Source organism: Dermochelys coriacea, chromosome 3 (genome assembly GCF_009764565.3).
Source record: "Dermochelys coriacea isolate rDerCor1 chromosome 3, rDerCor1.pri.v4, whole genome shotgun sequence".
Classification (NCBI taxonomy): Eukaryota; Metazoa; Chordata; order Testudines; family Dermochelyidae; genus Dermochelys; species Dermochelys coriacea.
The window spans coordinates 183,025,639-183,047,677 of record NC_050070.1 but is presented as its reverse complement, the minus strand read 5'-3'; the positions used below and the strand labels follow the sequence as shown (position 1 = coordinate 183,047,677).

The 22,039-nt window shown below is 43.2% G+C and overlaps 1 protein-coding gene across 45 annotated transcripts in view; it reads right to left on the bottom strand.

Moving 5' to 3' along the window:
* NRXN1 (neurexin 1) overlaps positions 1-22,039 on the bottom strand; it is a 1,286,326-nt gene that overhangs the window by 445,315 nt on the left and 818,972 nt on the right. For 2 of the 45 annotated variants that reach the window (XM_038395454.2, XM_038395456.2), the window contains exon 1: positions 9,815-10,964. The exons of 41 other annotated variants lie outside the window; for them this stretch is intronic. In XM_038395454.2, the coding sequence (XP_038251382.1) occupies positions 9,815-10,052 (238 nt within the window). In that variant the 5' untranslated portion in view covers positions 10,053-10,964. Of the gene's footprint in view, positions 1-9,814; positions 10,965-22,039 lie in introns of those variants that run through there. 2 more of the 45 variants (XM_038395453.2, XM_038395455.2) reach the window with 1 other exon arrangement.

The window sequence follows — 22,039 nt, the reverse complement described above, 5'->3', positions numbered from 1 at the left end:
CAGGTGGCTAGCCTGAGCCACCCCCCCATGCTACTCTGGCCATATTGCTATTTTTTAACATGCTAGCTAGAGCAGAGTTAGGCTTGATCTTGACTTAACTTTTAAGTATTTCAGGGGTGTGAAAAATTTCCCCTGACCAATATTTTAACCTAACCCCCAATGCAGATGTAACTGTGTTCACAGAAGAATGCTTCTGTTGACATAGTGCTTTGTCATCCGGGGAGGTGTTTTTCTTCTACACTGATGGCAAATCCCTTTCCTTTGGCATAGGCTGTGTCTATGCTATGGGGTTATGCTAGCTTAGCTATGCTGTTATAGTCTTCATTGCATAATTACACTTCCAGCTCCAGTGTAGATGTACCCCCTTGGTTAGATCAAAGATAGCTCTAGTAACAATAGCAGTGAAGCTGCAGAAGCATGGGTGGCACCTGCTCAAGCATGTACCCAGGGACCTGGGTGTGAGGGGAGGAGCTAGCCCATGCAGCCACCTGTTCTGCCAGGGCTTCACAACCATTGTTACTTGAGTTATCTTTGATGTAGTTAGATCAAAGGTAGCTCAGATAGGTCTACACATGCTGTAGTCACACCTCCCAGCTGAAGAACAGACATACCCTACACCCTCTTCACATCTCTGTTCAATCACGCAGGGATAGTCACAAACTAGTTTTTTAGCATTTCTTGCTACCCCCTGTGACATTCTGTACCTTGGGGGAGCCCTGTAACCCCCATATTCTTCATTTATATATTCTTGTGATCTTGCATATAAAGCATGCCTTGTAAGGTATCTGGGGAAAAGTTATTATCTGCTGAAAGTAATTTCTCTATCCATATATCATTAATGCATATGAAGTTATGGAAATTGTGTTGCATGGTTGTCAATAAAACGTGATGTAAATTGGGGAATCAGCCAGATATTAGCTCCTTCGAGGCAATAGCAAGGAAAGTAACTCACACCCTGGTGGGGCATCAAACAACCCATCAACAGCCATTGTCCAGCAAGAGAACTACAATTCAATGACTCTCCTGCATGAGGCCAAACCAGGGGAATTGCTCAACCTTGCCTGGAGACTCAACAATGCCCCCCAGACATGCCTGGACTTGTGTGTTTCCCAAGCACATGTGACTGAGGGTATAAAACAGAACAGAGCAGGCCCATGCTTTGCCTTTCTCCTTTACCCACCTATGCTGCAAACAACAAGGACACTCTGAAGACTCCAACTGAGGGGACTGGCGCAGATTTCAAGGGTGAAATCTGTGTACTATGAACTGCAATATCCAATGAGGTGAAAAAAACTGCTTAGTCTAGACGTTGCCCAGTCTAATAGGGTTGAGACTTTTGACTGCGTGCTTATTTTGATTTCTTTTGGTAACTAACTCTGACTTTTTGCCTATCACTTAATATCACTTAAAATCTATCTTTTGTAGTCAATAAATTTGTTTAACTGTTTATCTTTACCAGTGAGTTTGTCTGAAATGTGTGGTAAATCAGCTCAGATTTTGCAAAGACTGGTGTATATCCACTGGTGTATATCCACTGCTCATCTTGAGCAGTGCAAGATGGCATATTTCTGAGGTATAGTGCAGGGAGCTGGGGGCTTTGGCTCTGGTGCCTTTCTCTGTGTGATTCATGAGTGGCTCTGGGAGCATTCATGAAATCTAGCTAGGTGTGGGGCTCCACATGCGGTTGTGTTGAGTGATAACAGCACCTGGAGGGGTTTGCTGCTGGTCACTATCAAGGCATTGTGAGAGACAGCCCAGGCTGGAGAGAGTTCAGGGGGGCACAGCGGTCCCATAGTCCCAGACTGCACCCTGGGGATCCCATCACACCCCTAATTTATATTTGTATATGAGCTAAATTAAGGAGCAAGCAAGGACTGGAGAAACATTAACTCTGCTGCATATAGGAAGGGATGTGATTGCTAATAAACACATTTGGAAAATAGTCAGCCTACTTTGGAATCAGAGGATACTTGTGCTGACTTTTAAGCACCCATGGCCTTGCATTCTTCTTTGTAGTGAAAAGCTGAAGAAAAGGGCTAACAGTTTATTATTTCCAAATGGATATGCAAGTACCCTACTAAGGCTCCAAAGCAGCAGTTCTCACATAGGCAAAACACCCATTGCTGGACCCTCACACTCTCTTCATTCTTAGAAAAACTGCTTTTTTGGAAAGAGAGACTTCTATATTTAAAGTAAGAAAAATCATCTTTGATGTTGTGTGACATTTACTTTCATTAGTGTAAAACACAATGCTAATGATGCCACATAATAAGTTGATCTGGATAAAGTAGATCTCCACTTGATCATTTTCTCTCCCCTAATTAATTTTTTAATTTGATTGGAAAATGAAGTGCCTAATCACCCTTCCCACAAAATTAACCTGCAGGAGTGGATAACAATTTTCATTTCCCCCCCAATACTAGGTTTAGGGGGTCCCAATTCACCAGATTATCCTAATGTGAGGAAAGACAGGCTGCCTGATAGAGAGGTTTCGGGCAGGACTAGCAAGCCTTCACTGGCTGGGGATTGGCAAGTACCTGTCCCAACTATACAACTCCCAACCATGCGGCATAAGCAGCAGTTAGTGACCTCCACCTCTTGGCAGTATACCATACTGTCACAGGCTCCCTCATCTCAACATTGATTTGCTCTCACTTTCAGGGGCTTGGGGCCTGAACGCTGCTTATCTACTGCATTTGAGGATTTGTGTTACCTGGCAATCTCCTACTAGGCTTGGTTTTCTGGCCCAGCCCTCTACCTCTCAGTGTGGCAACTCCACACTCCAGTGGATTTGGAATCGTGCTGATTAGAGCACAGAATGCATTACTGCAGTTTGTATCATGGAGCTTTGCTCATTGATCATGACAGCATGCCAGACATGGTGGACATTCATAAGCATGTCATCCTTTCTGCCACCACATGCCCATGGAGCCCAGCTTTGTGGTATTTATGCAAAATGATATGCAGCAGCATCACTGTTCAACTCCTCCTGTTCTCCCCACCCAGTTTCCAAGGGCTTTGTCTCCTTTCTACCAGTGAGATGGAGGGGAGTATCTGACCCCAAAGAACCAAGTCTGTTCCTCTGACCAGTCTAGTAAATACATACTAAATGATGCTATCACTGAAATTTGACCCAACTTTTTGTTTCTTATATCTGCTTGAAAAACCCATGTACCCATGCAGGGATTTTTAAAAATCCTTTTAGACTTTTATTTTTAAGTTGGGGAAAAAATCTTGTCCTCAGCCCAACACTCAAACAACATTCTTCAACAACATATCTCGTGTGTGTGTTGAGACAGAGATGAATATGAAAGAGAAAAAAATGTTTAAAGTTCTGAAAAATACACAACCATCTTCCTTGCACCAAGCAATGTATGAATGCTATAATATAGTGTAGATAGTTATAGTATACCTTTCTTTTATCTAATCAGACTGTTCCACTCTAATTGTAATCACAGATACAATTGTAAGTCAACCTATTATCACAGCAAGATCTATCAGCTCTGCCTAGACTATATTTGCAAACGAGAATGGAAGTTGTCAGTTCATAAACATCTGACATAAATACTGCTATAGACTTGAGAACATCAAACTTAATAACAGCCAGCAAGAAAACTGAAGTGATGCCAAGGAGAGACATAAAAGACGTTAGTGGTATCATTCCGATTATTTAATGAGGTTAAGAGCTATTGCAGTCTTTAACCAAGAAAAAGGAGAAAGATTAGCAAGTAAACCTTGAGCTAAACGATTTGTTGAAAATTTAATAAAATGATCATGCATGTCGCACTACAGTTGACCACTGTAATGATCATCTGTGGGAGAGAACATGAAAAAAAATTGAATTACCACTATAGAATTGGCTATGCTTACTCACACTGCGCATAATAGTCTGTTGTCACAGTTTTGTCGCTGCACACTGTTTTCTGCTGGTCAGAAATAAAGAGAGATAATTTCCCTTTAAACCTAAGTCAACTGTTTGCTATCAGCAAAAATTAATTTTTGAAAATTAGAACAAATAGGAAGAACACTGTATTGTATGCTAAAATTAATTTCTCCTGTTAACATATTTGAAATGGAATTTGATTAAAAAACAGTAAAACATGTTTTAAATCTAAAAACATGATTACTGCAGGCTGAACCAAAAGTGCTATTACTGATAAGCGACAATAGACTGTTGTTACTTATTTAGTTTTTGTAAAGGCACCACAGTCAATCAATAACTGTGCATGTACTAAGGCAGAAGGGCTTGTGTAAAGATATTTATCAGAAATCCATCAGCAATGTTCCGCTTTTGATTGCAATCCTCTATAGACTTTTCACAATATCACCAAAGATTGTATACCTCTTTGACAAGCCACATTGACAGCAGTAATATTGTAGAAACCGCACTACATAATATGCATATTTAACAGCATACCCAATTAACCACTTTCCTGAGTGAGATTGCTTTGTTATTCATTTTTTTCTGACTTATGCTAATACTTTGGCACCAGACATGAAAAATGTGTGATACGGCATACTGGAAATTTTGAAAGGGAATCGAAAAATGTATAACTTAAAGCCATATTTAGAAAATGAACACTCCTCAACTGTGCATGAATTCTAGTTAGACCAGCAACCTAGGTAAGTATTTGGAACTGAGCTAGTGAAAAAAACGATTATAACTATACATAACTCATTCTGGAACCTCTCTCTACACCCCCAAAATTAATTAGTAATATTCAAAGCTGCAGGAAAAATATCTCCACTTCACAACACATTGCTTTAAAATGCAAGAAAAGACTGAAATGTTTAAACTTAATACCAAATTTAGTGTTGTAACAATAGTGTAAACTTTGTTCCAGCCAATGTAATACAAATTTTATAGCTGAAAAATATCACTTACTCCTAGGACATGCATTTTATTACTACTATAGGTAGAAGTAGTAATTAGGTTATCCCAATAGATAAAAAATGAAGAACGAGTGACCACACAAATTTATTATCTTACCTAGTCTAATAAAAGAGTCCATCTATAACTTTTTTATTCATTGTTAAACATAAGGAAATACAAAATGCTCTAAGTGCATCGAAAGCATACCTTCCAAAATTGTTTTGACTTCATTTTTCACAGTATCATTATAATTATTTTACTGAAGTAGTATAATCCCAATCCCACTTTACCTAGTCTAAACTCCTGTTGAGTTCAGTGGATATCTAGACTGATTAAGGCCTGCATGATTCAGTCCACAGTGTGACACACTCATAAAGGATGGTGATTCAATTATAGATGCCTTTTTAAATTGCTGCAATTTAAAATTTGGAGCACATGAAATTCAGGGGCTGATAAAACAGAGACAGTCATAGTGCAGATAGATATTGAGCAAGCTTCCCTCTACTGCTCTACTAGTGTACCACGATTTAGATATGCAACACCCTGAGGGGTATATCCCCCTAAAATGTGGACCTCTTAAAAAACCTCCCAGAAAAACTAAACAAAATATAATCATGCCTAATCGTATGATATGGGCAAACAACCACTGAGGCTCAGTTAGGAAAACACCAAATGTATTTTGAGTTATCACCTAATCAGGATTTCAATCTAGATTTCTGAAGGTGAAATGTGAGTGCAAAAACACACTGATGCAATTAGCTACCTTTTATTTTTATTGTATTTAAACAAAAATATACACAGGAGACCCTTAAATTGCAAGCGCAGTTCTAAAATCCAAGGTCAAGCACAACAGATTATTTTAGAAAATGTAGTGATGTGCATCACACAGCTGAGATTACAAACAGACCCTTGGAGACAGATTCTCAACTGGTGTAAACTGGGATTGTTCCACTGAAGTCCTTAGACCCAAGCCAGTTTATACTAGTTGAAGATCTGGCCTTTGGTATTAGAAATATATGCCTTCTCCCAGTGAAGAAGTTGGTGGGAGCTAACTGGAGTCAGGTGCAGTCCAGTTGAGATAGAAGTGATGTTTCAGCCAGGAGAAAGATAAATAAGTGATGGTGGTGACTGTGTTGGGAGTATATGTCCAATCTTTGCTGATGTGATGTGCAGTCTTGGATTCGAAGTGGATTCATCACTGTTCCTGGATTTTCACATACCAGCTTTGGCAAAGGCTGCCTTTCTCCATTTAAGATTACCATTCCTTTTTATTGTGGACCTTGCCACCATGGGCCTGTGCTTTTGTAGTCTACAGGCACTGCAATGAACTGTTTGACTTTCCCTTAAAAAGTGCCTGATAGCTTCAGCTACCACAGAATGCAACAGCCTTCCTCTTAAATAGGACATGGAGATGTGAGTATATAAAACTGTGTTTCATGCTCTGAAACTTGTTCAGAGACCACTTATTTCCTGGCAAACACTAAGTAGTCTGGAACCACCTTTGCTGAGAGATCACCAATTTCCCTCTCTCCTCCTGTTACAGGAACTATGAACGGGAGTTTTGCTAACTTTGCCTGAGATTAAATTTGCCATACACATCGAGGAATAATCTCAGTAGAAGGCTCCCACCAGAAGTCCATCATGGACCCAAGTTTAATGAGAAGCAAAACACAGGGTAAAACATAATTTTGTTCAAGCATTTGAATTAATTTTAGCTTTTATTTTTACTTTAATGTTAATAGTTAATAGGGGTTGGGATTCAATTGCTTCATTGACAAAAAAAGGTGAGAGTTGACTACATGGTTGGAATACTACACATTTGCCTACTAAGCACACTTCTGGAAAATAAAATAACATGTTAATGTGTCATAAAATATACATGCAAAATTCCAGCAAAAATATTCACGGAAGTGAGCGCTGCAAGACTGTGGAATTGTCCTCTAAATGGCAAAGGCCCCATTGCTTGTGTCTTTTAAAACCAGAGTGGCAAAGACCAAGGTGGGTGTGGTTTGAGAGGGGCTGGGGGAATAGGATTGAAATAAGATGCTCTTTTGGGTAGAGGTGCTGTCTGTTGCCAGCCATGGGGGGACAGGTGCTGCTAGTGAGGGTTCTGGCTTTGTTAAAGTTTGTTGGACACAGACAATGTGGCCTCATCTCATTCCTTCTGATACTCCTGACATTACAACATTGGAAAGAACATTGCTCCCGGGGGCTTAGCGATCTGACCTGCCCTAACAGGTGGTTTCTATCTCTAATTTCTGTGATTGTATGAAAACACTACCCAAGTAGCGGTGCAAAAAAGACTGTTAGAGGTCACATAAGGACTGTAATGTTTACACATGTTCACATTTCATCAGAATTAAAAAAACTGCTGAAGAATTAATGGAGCTAATTCCAAAGTCCACTGCTGGAGGAAGGCAAGTTTGAGGATCACTGCCTCACCCCCCCAAGCCAGCATGGGCTAGAAGCGCTATAAAGGAAATTCACTCAGCCCCTGGGGTAAGGAATGAGGGCCTAGTCTGTCTCTTTCTCTTTCACAAGCAACCCCCTTTGGCTGATGCTCAGAGCTACACTGCTGAGCTCTTCAGGGGCTACATCCAGCCCTGCTCAGCCAGAAGGCGAAAGGCCTCAGTGAAGCTTATAGAAAAAAGTGGAGAATTATTAATGATAGAAATTAAATGTTTTTAAAATACTGAGAAATGATACGGTGTCTGCTTTAAATGCACAAATGCGAAGTACTTTAGGATTAAGGCAAAAACTCTGAAATGCACTCTGATCACCGAGATGTGTGGGACATGTACTACCCTGAATCTTGCAAAATCAGCTACTTTTACTTACAGAGTAGTTTCCCCACAACCCCCTAAAGGTTGGTAACTCCACCATGTATTATTTAATAATAAATAATAATACTTATTATTTTAATTATTATTATTATTACTCATCCTGACTCATTCCCTTCCTGCAGATCAGCTCCTGTTCTCCACACACCTACAATTGAATCTAAGATAATTTTAAAAAATTAGACAAGGTATGCCATTGTTAAACATTCCCTAATTAAATCTATTTTGGAGACTATTTGATTACTTGTTCCTTTTCCCCCCACCCTTCATCATCTCTAAACTTGTTAGGAAGCTCTTAAATGATTTCACAAAGTGTCCAATAATAGAACAGAAAGATATATTAGTCAGCTTTCCCCACCTAAGTACAACATGCAGTATTCTGAGATTTCTGGGTATACTGAAGAGAGTACGGGTCTGAATGTCCTTGCTATTCTGGATTTAGACCACATTTTCAATATTACAATTTTAATTAGCAAAAAAGTATAAAAGTAATTTCTACACACTTTAATAATAAAGTATATGAGACATAAAATGCCATTTTAAAAATAACTGCTACAAACTTATCTACTGACATTGTTAAATGTTGGTAAAAATCTAATGTACCCTAACTGCCTAATCTCCGCAACTGGGCAGTTTGCACAAAGACTTAAAGGGTAACAATAAGATCCATTTGTTACCTTGTAAAGCTTGTAAATGACACCACATGACAGTGCAAATGAAGCATGGCAAGATGAGAAAATGAAGAATGAAGCTGCATAATTTAATCAAAAGTCAAGGGTTTTCAAGCAAAGAGAGACTTTCGCTCAAATCCTTAAAATATAGCCGTATGCTTAGCAGTCTTTAAACTGATTTTGTTAGTCATGAATATATATTTAATTTTTCATATATTTATGGATATGTATATATTCATGTGCTTATATTTGCAAAACAAAAACTCGAAGAGTGCTGCATAGAAAGGCCCAGACGTGGTACAAAAGAATATCTCACTTTAGAAACCAAAACCATTCTCTTATCATTGTAAATTCTGAACTAAAAGCTTATTTGGACTTGCAAAGAATTTCATCTTAATCACTTTACTGTCCTTCCCTGGCTATGGTAGTGTGCATATCCATTATATCCCCCTTTCAATATTTAGATGTTTACTTCCTTGCTGATCCTTTGTCTAATCTGTGGCCCCATGTTTTAGTTCATCGACTTTAGACCAAAATAATTAATTGAAAAGAACATTATTATTAGACGCCTTTTAAACAATACATACGCCACACCCCGTCCCGTTCCCAGCTCATTTGAACTTGGGGGATCTTTTGTTTCACTGACTCTGATTCTACTGATGTTAAATTCTAAGGGTGACATGCTCACCGCATCTTCCTGTGGTGCCTCATGAAAGGCAGTTTTGTTATCCTAGAGACCCTGGATGACTCAGAGAAGGGAAGATTGGGTGGGGGGTGAGGGCACGAGGGTTGGGGAGTACCAAGGAATCCCAGAGGACACACGCAGAACACAACTGAACCGGGTCAGCCCAGTAAACTCTCGATTCTTTCCCTGCATGTACCGGATACTACGGCGGAGCCAAGCCAAGAGAATCCGGCTTCAGGAGGTGAAGGATCCGCGGAGCTGGCCCAGCCTGGGCTGCAGTAAGCTGGGAGGGAGCTCCCACTCAGCTGAGCCGAACAGTGTCTCCTGGGACCCTGCGCTGGGGACTCCTTTGATCTGGGGCTCTCCCTCCTTCTCAGCAGCAGGCGGGGCAGGGAGAGGGTTCATTTACAAATGTCAGTCACCTAAGTCCGCCCCCTCCCAAGCCCATGTTCAGACCGACCCCAGGGGCGCCTCCACGGACAATGGGGGGTGACCCGCATCCTCCCCTCCACGCGTCCACTCACCGTAGATCCCTGCCCTATGGCTCACTGACAGCAGATCCTTGCCCCCTATGGATCTCTGACCCCTGTGGACCATTGAGAGTAGCTCCCTGCCCCTGTGGATCACTGGCACTAGGACCAAAGAGGGCCGTGGTTCACGGACAGCAAATGGGCCAGACAAACACCACCAGCAACATGCACACAGGCTGCGGAGCTCGGGGTTACCGAACCGGCACCGAACCCACCGTGTCCGCCTCGCAAGGAAGCCGGTGACCTGTAGATAGCGATAGGCACTGAATGATGTTTGCTGCTGCCATGGAAATGGTGAATGTGGTGAGCACCCAAACTGGAGGCGCTCCACGCCACCCCGAGGAGGCCGCTGAGAGTGAGTGGAACTATCCAGAGCAGGGCCAGGCGACCTCCGGCGCCGCTGCTATTGCTGGTGGGGCCCGGCTCCGGGCTGCATTTCAGCAGCCCCCCCATCCTCTGCTCCACGGCGCGCCGGCCCGCGGGGTCCCCGGCAGGAGCAGCAGCCACAGCAAAGGTGGCAACTTTGGAGAGAGGCGCGCACAGAGGCACCCCGCGCCGGGGGCAGCTCACTTCGGCAGGGGGGGCATCTCTTCCTTTGGGGAAAGCTTCCGGGGATCCTTGGGTCCAGGTCGTCTTCTACCCCAAACAATCCGAAACATCGTCAGAGGCGGAGAACCCCGTCAGTTCCGAGACTTCCCAACGAGGGAGAGGGGGCAAAACCAAAGCCCCACACTCAACCAACTGCTAGTTCCCCAGCGCTCCTGCTCACTGACAATGCTCCCCAGTTACAAGTGTGCCAAGCATCGCCTCCTCCTCAGTAATCCACAGGGGAGCCAGTCAGGCCACAGTTGTGCTCCATACGAAAAAGGGGGAGGGGAAACCGCAGCAGCCGGCCGGCCGGCGCCCCAAAAGGGGAGAACACGCACCCCGCTGCTCGCCCCGCCAGTCCGCTCCCAACTGGGGAGCCTCGCGCACAAGGTCGCCCAGCGCGCTCGCACTCGCACACACGCTCACACACAGAGCTAGGCAATAATCAGGCAGCTGCTGCGGCGATCTCAGTGGTGACAGTAATACCCGAGGATGTTTTCAGAAGAATAGTGCGCCCCTATGAAAGAAGCTGGGCTGGGGGGAGGGGGGATAACTACGCTTGCGAAGAGAAGTGCTATGCAAATCTGCAGTCTCCGAAGAGCAAATCACTGAAGCTTGGATGCAATGCAGAGGACGAGCCTATGTTAAAGAGGGAGGCTGAGTTCAGCTCCAATCCATTCGCCCCGCTTTTCCTCTTCCTTTCAGACGCCACATACTAAAGGAACATGTGTCAGGCAGTGCGGCGAGCATACGCAAACGACCCCTCCTAATCTGGCAGCAGATTCTGGTAACGAATCAGTCTAATGCGGGGCACCATTCCCCTCCTCCAGCGGGTCGGATGTGCCGGTGTCTAGAAAACTCACTTACAGCTTTTAAAGAATGACTTCGGGGGCTTTCATTGGACTAAACTTATCCCACCAGGTGTTCAAACCAGGTCTGCTGAACATGGCTTGCTACTATCCATCTCCTCAAGCGTCTGTTTTGATGAGCTGGTAATTACACACATCACTCCTAACAAAGAGTTCTCATTTTCCCTGACAATGTATGGCTGGGAAAAGCTAGGCAAACCAAAACACAACTAGGAAAGAGATTTAAATGGTTTGATACCGGAACAGCTGGCACAAAACAATGGAAGAAAACATTTGCCTGCATCGCTGCAGATTTAATCCAATATGTTGAAATACTGAATTTAGTATGCTGAATAGGCACATAAACACATATGCTCTTCCTTTTAAAAAAATATAAAGAAAGCCATAAAAAGAAATTTCAAGTTTAACTATGAAATTATATAATTCAAATGAAAACGATATTCCCAAGGTATATTGTAGCTCATTGAGCATGTATTACAAATTCAGATGCTTTTTAGAAGCCATCAGATGTAGAAGCATATTCCTTGCAATACCATACCTGGTCACAACAGGGTGTGTTAACCACAGACTTTCAGCTTTCTTTATTCCAGGATCTCTAGGCTTTTGTCTGTTTTCTGCTATGCTTTTAGCAGTGTTGCGATCTATGGGGTGAGTATGTGTGAGAGAAAAAAAGTGGGTGTGAAAAAGTAAAGAAACTTTAATATATATGTATTATATATTAGGGCTGTCAAGTGAGCAAAAATAATTGCAATTAATCATGAAATCAAAAAAAATTAATTGTGATTAATCGACTGCTAAACAATAATAGAATACCACATATTTAATTTTTTTGATGTTTTCTTCATTTTCAAATATATTGATTTCAGTTACAATACAGAATATAAAGTGTACAGTGTTCACTTTATACTTATTTTTAATTACAAGTGTTTGCACTGAAAAAAGACAAAAGACATAGTATTTTTCAATTCACCTCATACAAGTACTGTAGTGCAATCTTTTTATCATGAAAGTTGAATTTACAAATATAAAATTATGTACAAAAAACTGCATTCAAATATAGAACAATGTAAAATTTTAGAGCCTGCAAGTCCACTCAGTCCTACTTCTTCAGCCAATTGTTCAGACAAATAAGTTTGTTTACATTTGCAGTTGATAATGCTGCCTGCTTCTTGTTTACAATGTCACCTGAAAGGGATAACAGGTGTTCTCATGGCACTGTTGTAGCCAGAGTAGCAAAATATTTACCTGCCAAATGAGCTAAAGATTCATATGTCCCTTCATGTTTCAACCATCATTACAGGGGACATGTGTCCATGCTGATGACAGGTTCTGCTCGAAAACCATCCAAAGCAGTGCCAACTAACGCATGTTCATTTTCATCGTCTGAGTCAGATGCCACCAGTAGATTGATTTTCTTTTTTAGTGGTTTGCATTCTGTAGTTTCTGCATTGGAGTGTTGCTCTTTTACAACTTCTGAAAGCATGTTCCCTACATCATCCCTCCCAGATTTTGGAAGGCACTTCAGATTCTTAAATCTTGGGTTGAGTGTTGCAGCTCTCTTTACAAATCTCACATTAAGAATGGCCCTATTGGGTCAGACCAAAGGTCCATCTAGCTCAGTATCCTGTCTTCTGACAGTGGCCAGTGCCGGGTGCCCCAGAGAGAATGAACAGAACAGGTAATCATCAAGTGATCCATCAAGTAAACATCGAGTTATCCATCCCCTGTCGCTCATTCCCATCTTCTGACAAAGAGAGGCTAGGGACACCATTCCTGCCCATCCTGGCTAATAGACATTGATGGACCTAGCTTCCATGAATTTATCTAGTTCTTTTTTGAACCCTGTTATGGTCTTGGCCTTCACAACATCCTCTGAAAAGGAGTTCCACAGGTTGACTGTGCGTTGTGTGAAGAAATACTTCCTTTTATTTGTTTTAAACCTGCTGCCTATTCATTTTGTTTGGTGACCCCTAGTTCTTGTGTTATGAGAAGTAGTAAACAACACTTCATTATCTACTTTCTCTACACCAGTCATGATTTTATAGTCCTCAATCATATCTCCCCTTAGCTGTCTCTTTTCCAAGCTGAAAAGTCCCAGTCTTATTAATCTCTCCTCATATAGAAGACATTCCATACCCCTAATCATTTTTGTTGCCCTTTTCTGAATCTTTTCCAATTCCAATATATCTTTTTTGAGATGGGGCGACCACATCTGCACACAGTATTCAAGATGTGGGCATACCATGGATTTATATAGCGGCAACATGATACTTTCTGTCCTATTATCTATCCCTTTCTTAATTATTCCCAGCATTCTGTTTGCTTTTTTGACTGTCACTGCACATTGAGTGGATGTTTTCAGAGAACTATCCACAATGACTCCAAGATCTCTTTCTTGAGTGGTAACAGCTCATTTAGACTCCATCATTTTATATGTATAGTTGGGATTATGCTTTCCAATGTGCATACTTTGCATTTATCAACATTAAATTTCATCTGCCATTTTGTTGCCCAGTCACCAGTTTTGAGAAATCCTTCGCAGTCTGCCTGGGTCTTAACTATCTTTAGTAATTTTGTATCATCTGCGAATTTTGTCACACATCATTTTGTCACACATCACACCTTTTTCCACATCATTTATGAATATGAATATGAATAGGACTGGTCCCAGAACAGACCCCTGGGGGACACCACTATTTACCTCTCTCCATTCCGAAAACTGACCACTTACACTTACCCTTTGTTTCCTATCTTTTAACCAATTACCAATCCACGAGAGCACCTTCCCTCTTATTCTGTGGCAGCTTACTTTGTGTAAGAGCCTTTGGTGAGGGACCTTGTCAAAGGCTTTCTGAAAATCTGAGTACACTGTATTCCCCTGGATCTGCTTGATCCACATACTTGTTGACCCCCTCAAAGAATTCTAGTAGATTGGTGAGGCATGATTTCCCTTTACAAAAAGCATGTTGACTCTTCCTCAACAAATTATGTTCATCTATATGTCTGACAATATTGTTCTTTTTTATGGTTTCAACCCATTTGCCCAGTACTGAAGTCAGGTTTACAGGCCTGTAATTGCTGGGATCACCTCTAAATCCCTTTTTAAAAATTGGCGGCACATTAGCTATCTTCCAGCCATTTGGTACAGAAGCTGATTTAAATGGTAGGTTACCGATTACAGTTAGTAGTTCTGCAATTTCACATTTGAGTTCCTTCAGAACCCTTGGGTGAATACCATTCTGGTCCTGGTGACTTACTACTATTTAATTTATCAATTTGTTCCAAAACCTCCTCTCATGATACCTCAATCTGGGACAGTTCCTCAGATCTGTCACCTAAAAAGAATGCCCCAGGTTTGGGAATCTCCCTCACATCCTCATGCAAAGAATTAATTTAGTTTTCTCCGCAATGGCCTTATCATCCTTGAGTGCTCCTTTAGCATCTTGATCGTCCAATGGCCCCACTGGTTGTTTAGCAGGCTTCCTGCTTCTGATGTACTTAAAAAAAATGGCTATTACTTTTTGAGTCTTTGGCTAACTGTTCCTCAAATTCTTTTTTGGCCTTCCTAATTGTATTTTTTCACTTCATTTGCCAGTGTTTATGCTCCTTTCTATTTTCCTCACTTGGATTTAACTTCCACTTTTTAAAGGATGCCTTTTTGCCTCTCACTGCTTCTTTTACTTTGTTGTTTAGCCATGGTGGCTCTTTTTTGGTTTTCTTACTATGATTTTTAATTTGGGGTATACATTTAAGCTGAGCTGCTATTATGGTGTCTTTAAAAATTTTCCATGCAGCTTGCAGAGATTTCACTTTTAGCACTGTACCCTTTAATTTCTGTTTAACTAACCTCCTCATTTTTGTGTAGTTCCTCTTTCTGAAATTAAATGCTACAGTGCTGAACATTGTGTTTTGTCAAATCTGCAATGAAAGTGTTCTTAAAACGAACAACAACATGTGCTGGGTCATCATCTGAGACTGCCATAATATGAAATATATGACAGCATGCAGGTAAAACAGAGCAGAGGATGTACAATTCTCCCCCAAGGAGTTCAGTCATAGATTTAATTAATACATTTTTTTAATGAGCATCTCAGCATGGAAGCATGTCCTCTGGAATGGTGACTGAAGCATGAAGGGGCATACAAATGTTTAGCATATCTGGCACGTAAATACCTTGCAATGCTGGTTACAAAAGTGCCATGCAAATGCCCGTTCTCACTTTCTGGAGACATTGTAAATAAGAAGAGGATAGTATTATTTCCTGTAAATGTAAACAAACTTGTTTGTCTTAGCGATTGGCTGAACAAGAAGTAGGACTGAGTGGACTTGTACGCTCTGAAGTTTTCCATTGTTTTGTTGTTTGAGTGCAGTTATGTAACAAAAAAAATCTACATTTGTAAATTGCACTTTCAGAACAAGGAGATTGCACTACAGTACTTGTATAAGGTGAACTGAAAAATATTATTTCTTCTGTTTATCATTTTTACATTGCAAATATTTGTAATCAAAATATACACTTTGATTTCAATTACAACACAGAATACAAAATATATATGAAAATATATAAAAACATCCAAAATATTTAATACATTTCAATTGGCATTCTCTTGTTTAACAGTGCAATTAAAACTGCGATTAATCACGATTAATTTTTTTAATCACAATTATTTTTTTTGAGTTAATCACGTGAGTTCACTGCGATTAATCAACAGATCTAATATGTGTGTGTATGTGTATATACATACACACACATATTCGATATATTAGATATATATACATACACATTAATATTAATTGAAAAGAATCCTATTATGAGTATACATTTTCCTAGACACTTTCTAACTAGGTTCACCGGGGGAAGGAGACCAAAGCCCTGAGGTAAGTGGGGAAGTGGGATACCGGGAGGAAACACGAGCAGGAGAGCAAGAGAGGGGAGTGCCTTATACTGAGAAAGAGGGATGATCATTGAGTTATCTTAAGTGCCTGTACACAAATGCAAGAAGCCTGGGAAACAAGCAGGGAGACCTGGAAGTCCTAGCACAGTCAAGGAATTATGATGTGTTTGCAATAACAGAGACTTGGTGGGATAACTCACATGACTGGAATACTGTCATGGATGGATATAAACTGTTCAGCAAGGACAGGCAGGGCAGAAAATGTGGGGGAGTTTCATTGTATGTAAGAGAGCAGTATGACTGCTCAGAGCTCCGGTATGAAACTGCAGAAAAACCTGACAGTATCTGGATTAAGTTTAGAAGTGTGAGCAACAAGGGTGATGTCATGGTGGGAGTCTGCTATAGACCACCAGAGCAGGGGGATGAGATGGACGAGGCTTTTTTCTGGCAACTAACGGAAATTACTAGATCACAGGCCCTGGTTCTCACGGGAGATTTCAATCACCCTGATATCTGCTGGGAGAGCAATACAGTGGTGCACAGACAATCCAGGAAGTTGACAATTTCCTGGTGTAAGTGCTGGAAGAACCAACTAGGGGAAGAGCTCTTCTTGACCTGCTGCTCACAAATCGGGAAGAATTAGTAGGAGAAGCAAAAGTGGAGGGGAACCTGGGAGGCAGTGACCATGAGATGGTCGAATTCAGAATCCTGACACAGGGAAGAAAGGAGAGCAGCAGAATATGGACCCTGAACTTCAGAAAAGCTGACTTTGACTTCCACAGGGAACTGATGGGCAGGATCCCCTGGGAGAATAACATGAGAGGGAAAGGAGTCCAGGAGAGCTGGCTGTATTTTAAAGAATCCTTATTGAGGTTACAGGAACAAACCACCCCAATGTGTAGAAAGAATAGTAAATATGGCAGGTGACCAGCTTGGCTTAACAGTGAAATCCTTGCTGATCTTAAACACAAAAAAGAAGCTTACAAGAAGTGGAAGATTGGACAAATGACCAGGGAGGAGTATAAAGATATTGCTCAGGCATTCAGGAGTGAAATCAGGAAGGCCAAATCACACCTGGAGTTGCAGCTAGCAAGAGATGTTAAGAGTAACAAGAAGGGTTTCTTCAGGTATGTTAGCAACAAGAAGGAAGCCAAGGAAAGTGTGGGCCCCTTACTGAAGGAGGGAGGCAACCTAGTGACAGAGGATGTGGAAAAAGCTAATGTACTCAATGCTTTTTTTGCCTCTGTCTTCACGAACAAGGTCCGCTGCCAGTCTACTGCACTGGGCAGCATAGCATGGGGAGGAGGTGACCAGCCCTCTGTGGAGAAAGAAGTGGTTTGGGACTGTTTAGAAAAGCTGAACGAGCACAAGTCCATGGGGCCAAATGCGCTGCATCCGAGAGTGCTAAAGGGGTTGGCGAATGTGATTGCAGAGCTATTGGCCATTATCTTTGAAAACTCATGGCGATCGGGGGAGGTCCCAGACGACTGGAAAAAGGCTAATGTAGTGCCTATCTTTAAGAAAGGGAAGGAGGAGGATCCGGGGAACTACAGGCCAGTCAGGCTCACCTCAGTCCCTGGAAAAATCATGGCGCAGGTCCTCGAGGAATCAATTCTGAAGCACTTAGAGGAGAGGAAAGTCATCAGGAACAGCCAGCATGGATTCACCAAGGGCAAGTCATGCCAGACTAATCTAATTGCCTTCTATGATGAGATAACTGGCTCTGTGGATGAGGGGAAAGCAGTGGACATGTTATTCCTTGACTTTAGCAAAGCCTTTGACACGGTCTCCCACAGAATTTTTGCCAGCAAGTTAAAGAAGTATGGGCTGGATGAATGGACTATAAGGTGGATAGAAAGTTGGTTAGATTGTCAGGCTCAGCGGGTAGTGATCAATGGCTCCATGTCTAGTTGGCAGCCAGTATCAAGCGGAGTGCCCCAAGGGTCGGTCCTAGGGCCGGTTTTGTTCAATATCTTCATTAATAATCTGAAGGATGGCGTGGATTGCACTCTCAGCAAGTTTGCAGATGACACTAAACTGGGCTGAGAGGTAGATACGCTGGAGGGTAGGGATAGGGTCCAGAATGACGTAGACAAAATGGAAGATTAGACCAAAAAAATCTGATGAGGTTCAACAAGGACAAGTGCAGAGTCCTGCACTTAGGATGGAAGAATCCCATGCAGCGCTACAGACCAGGGACCAAATGGCTAGGCAGCAGTTCTGCAGAAAAGGACCTAGGGGTTACAGTGGACAAGAAGCTGGATATGAGTCAACAGTGTGCCCTTGTTGCCAAGAAGGCCAATGGCATTTTGGGCTGTATAAGTAGGGACATTGCCAGCAGATCGAGGAATATGATTGTTCCCCTCTATTCAACACTGGTGAGGCCCCATCTGGAATACTGTGTCCAGTTTTGGGCCCCACACTACAAGAAGGATATAAAAAAATTGGAAAGCGTCCAGCAGAGGGCAAGAAAAATGATTAGGGGTCTGGAACACATGACTTATGAGGAGAGGCTGAAGGAACTGGGACTGTTTAGTCTGCAGAAGAGAAGAATGAGGGGGGGGGATTTGATTGCTGCTTTCAACTACTTGAAAGGGGGTTCCAAAGAGAATGGATCTAGACTGTTCGCAGTGGTAGCAGATGACAGAACAAGGAATAATGGTCTCACGTTGCAGTGGGGGAGGTTTAGGTTGAATATTAGGGAAAACTTTTTCACTAGGAGGGTGGTAAAGCACTGGAATGTGTTACTTAGAGTGGTGGTGGAATCTCCTTCCTTTGAGGTTTTTAAGATCAGGCTTGACAAAGCCCTGGCTGGAATGATTTAGTCCTGCTCTGAGCCTGGGGTTGGACTAGATGACCTTCTGAGGTCCCTTCCAACCCTGATATTCTATGATTCTATGATTCACCAGACACACTACAGTAGATCAGCTGTGCTGATGTAGAGCTTCTAGTGGAGACTAGCTCTTAGTCACTGAGTAAAGTTATGCACGTGTATGGAGTCTAAGGCCTGGTGTACACTAGAAAATTAAGTCATCTTAACTATATTGCACAAGGGTGTAAAAAATCCAGTCTCAAGAGGTATAGTTAAGCTAATTTAACATCCTGGTGTAAAGAGCACTAGGTTGATGGAAAAATTATTCCATCAAGTTAGCTACCATCTCTCGGGATGTTGGATTACCTCGGGCTAGTCTCCACTAAAAGTGCTACATCAGTGCAGCTGCATTGCTGTAGCGCATCTGGTGAAGAACTCTCCTGTTGATATAATAACTCTACCTCCGCAAGAGGCGGTAGCTATGTTGGTGGGAGAAGCTGTCCACATTGGCACTTGGGTCAGTGTAATTTATGTTGCTCTGGGGTGTGGATTAGTTATAAATTATAGCAGCATAAATTATACCAAAGTAAGTAGGCTGGCAGCAGGTAGCACAACCTGAAAGCTCAGTGGGAAGAACAACAAAAAATAGACACTGGGAGGGGACGGGGTCACAAGGCCCATCCTACTGTATCTACAGTATCTACACTGAAGTGCTACAGCACTGCAGCTACAGCTGTGTGGTTCCACCACTGTTTCATTTCAAGTGTACACAAGACCTTGAAGAGTTTTTTCTATCTATGGTACTTATAGCCCTCTGAGAACTTCACAATCTTTAAAGTATTTGTCCTCACAACACCCCTGTGAAGTGTGGATTATCACCATTTTACAAAGAGGAACTGAGATACACAGGGCCAGATTAACCTTTGTGGGCCCGGCGCCAAACATATTTGTGGGCCCCCATGAGGGCAATGGAGCACAGTGCAGGGAGGTCAGTCCCCGGAGCGAGGGGTCAGTGCGAGGGCACTATTTACAAACCGGCAGTTGCCAGATGCACAGTGGCCTGCCCGGCCCTGTGCTGCCAGCAAGCCCCTTCCCCTCGGGGATGGGCCTATGCCACATCACCCAGCCCCCCCACCCAACACCCCCTGACTCCCTATGGCCAGAGGCCCCCCAGACCCACTATGCCCAGTGCTGTCCCAGACCCACCCACAAATGCACAGCGCCCTGCACATCACCCCTTCCCACAGCCCCACCACAACTGCCCAGCATCCCCCACAGAACCCCCACTCCCTAGTGTCCCAACACACACAGATCTTCCCCACCCCTTCACAGCCCAGCACCCTCCCCCAGATTTCCCACAGACCCACTCCCGTAAGCCCTGCCTCCCAGCCGCACTCACTGGCCCTGCTGGGAAGTGACTGTGTCTGCTGGGCTGAGTCGGCAGCGCAACCAGGGCTGGTCCAAGGGCTGGGAATTAGTTCGTTTCCTCGGGAGCGGCGCGATCAGCCAGGCCAGAGCCTGCCCTGGCCGGGGTCCCTCAAGACGCACTTGCCTGGAGGGGCCCAGCCAAACCTTCCACACTGTTTCCCCCCCCCGCCACACACACACACCTGGCTGAAACTGGCCAGGCTTCTGCACCAGTCCCAACCGGCTCAGCTCCGGGGAGATAGGTGGGGCCCCACTAGTGGTGGGAAGCAGAGACTGCCCAGAGCCGGAGGTACACTGCGGTCCAGCCAGGGCCTGAGAGGAGCAGGGCATGGGGTCATGGATTGAAGAGGAGCCCTTGGCCAGCCAGCCGGCAGGCTGAGAGGAGCAAGTGGTGGGCGGGGGAGCCAGCAGGGTCTCAGGGCACAGTGCAAGTGGAGCAGGCCGGGGCCCCTTCTGAGCATGGGCCCAGCTCCATGGAGCCACTGGAGCCATTGTAAACATGGCGCTGGAGGTACAGAGAGACTAAGGCCAGGATCGACAAAAGTACTCGGGCATTTAACCCCCATATTGAGGTACCTAAATCCTGTTTGTAGGCATCACTGCAATCTACAAAACTCCCAGGCAGCTGCCATCTAACCCTGTAGGCACCTAAACTCTCTCAGCACCCCCATTTTTGCAGTAAAAGCTTCCTAGGCTCCTATGTTCCTGCCTCTGGGCATGCACACTGCTGCCTCCCTCTAGGCATCTAGATGCCCAACTCCTGCCTAAGACCTAGAACAATCCACAAAGCATCCACCACCTTTGCCTCATGTGGAGAAAGGATTTGAACAAGCTTCTACACCTTCTCAGTGAGTGCTCTAACTATTGATGAAGGTTTTTAACCATCAGAGGAGTGAAGTTTTGGAATAGCCTTCCAAGGGAAGCAGTGGGGGCAAAAGATCTATCTGGTTTTAAGATTCCACTTGATAAGTTTATGGAGGAGATGGTATGACGGGATAATGGGATTTTGGTAAGTAATTGATCTTTAAATATTCAGGGTAAATAGGACTAATCCCCTGAGATAGGATATTAGATGGATGGAATCTGAGTTACCCAGGAAAGAATTTTCTGTAGTATCTGGCTGGTGAATCTTGCCCATATGCTCAAGGTTTAGCTCATTGCCATATTTGGGGTCGGGAAGGAATTTTTCTTCAGGGAAGATTGGAGAGGCCCTGGAGGTTTTTTGCTTTCCTCTGTAGCATGGGGCATAGTTGACTTGAGGGAGGCTTCTCTGCTCCTTGAAGTCTTTAAACCACGATTTAAGGACTTCAATAGCTCAGACATAGGTGAGGTTTTTCATAGGAGTGGGTAGGTGAGATTCTGTGGCCTGCGCTGTGCAGGAGGTCGGACTAGATGATCAGAATGGTCCCTTCTGACCTTAGTATCTATGAATCTATTGGGCTATACAGTAATTTTCATTCTTATTCTGGCCCAACTAATATGTATTCAAAAGGAGAGGTTGAGAGCAACCCACTTCAGACTATCATATAGTCCAGTGGTTAGAGTTCTCACATGAGAGGCGATTCTTGTTCAAATCCTTTCCCCACATCAGTTTTAGGCAAAAGAACTACCTTCTCCTCCTTTGTGGTTCTCTAGCACAGATAGGCACCTTGCTGAAGCCCGGACTTCGGACATGCTCCCTCTCATTGGCATCTCAAACTGGCTACTTTAAGTGGCTCTCCACCTAGTGTGTTAGCTTTGTGAATCACAGTGATTGTCCCTGTGATACATAGGTGCCTAAAAGGTAAGAATTGTGACATTTAGGGCTTGTCTTCTCTAGCAGGGAGATGGATGCTGCTGTAATCAATC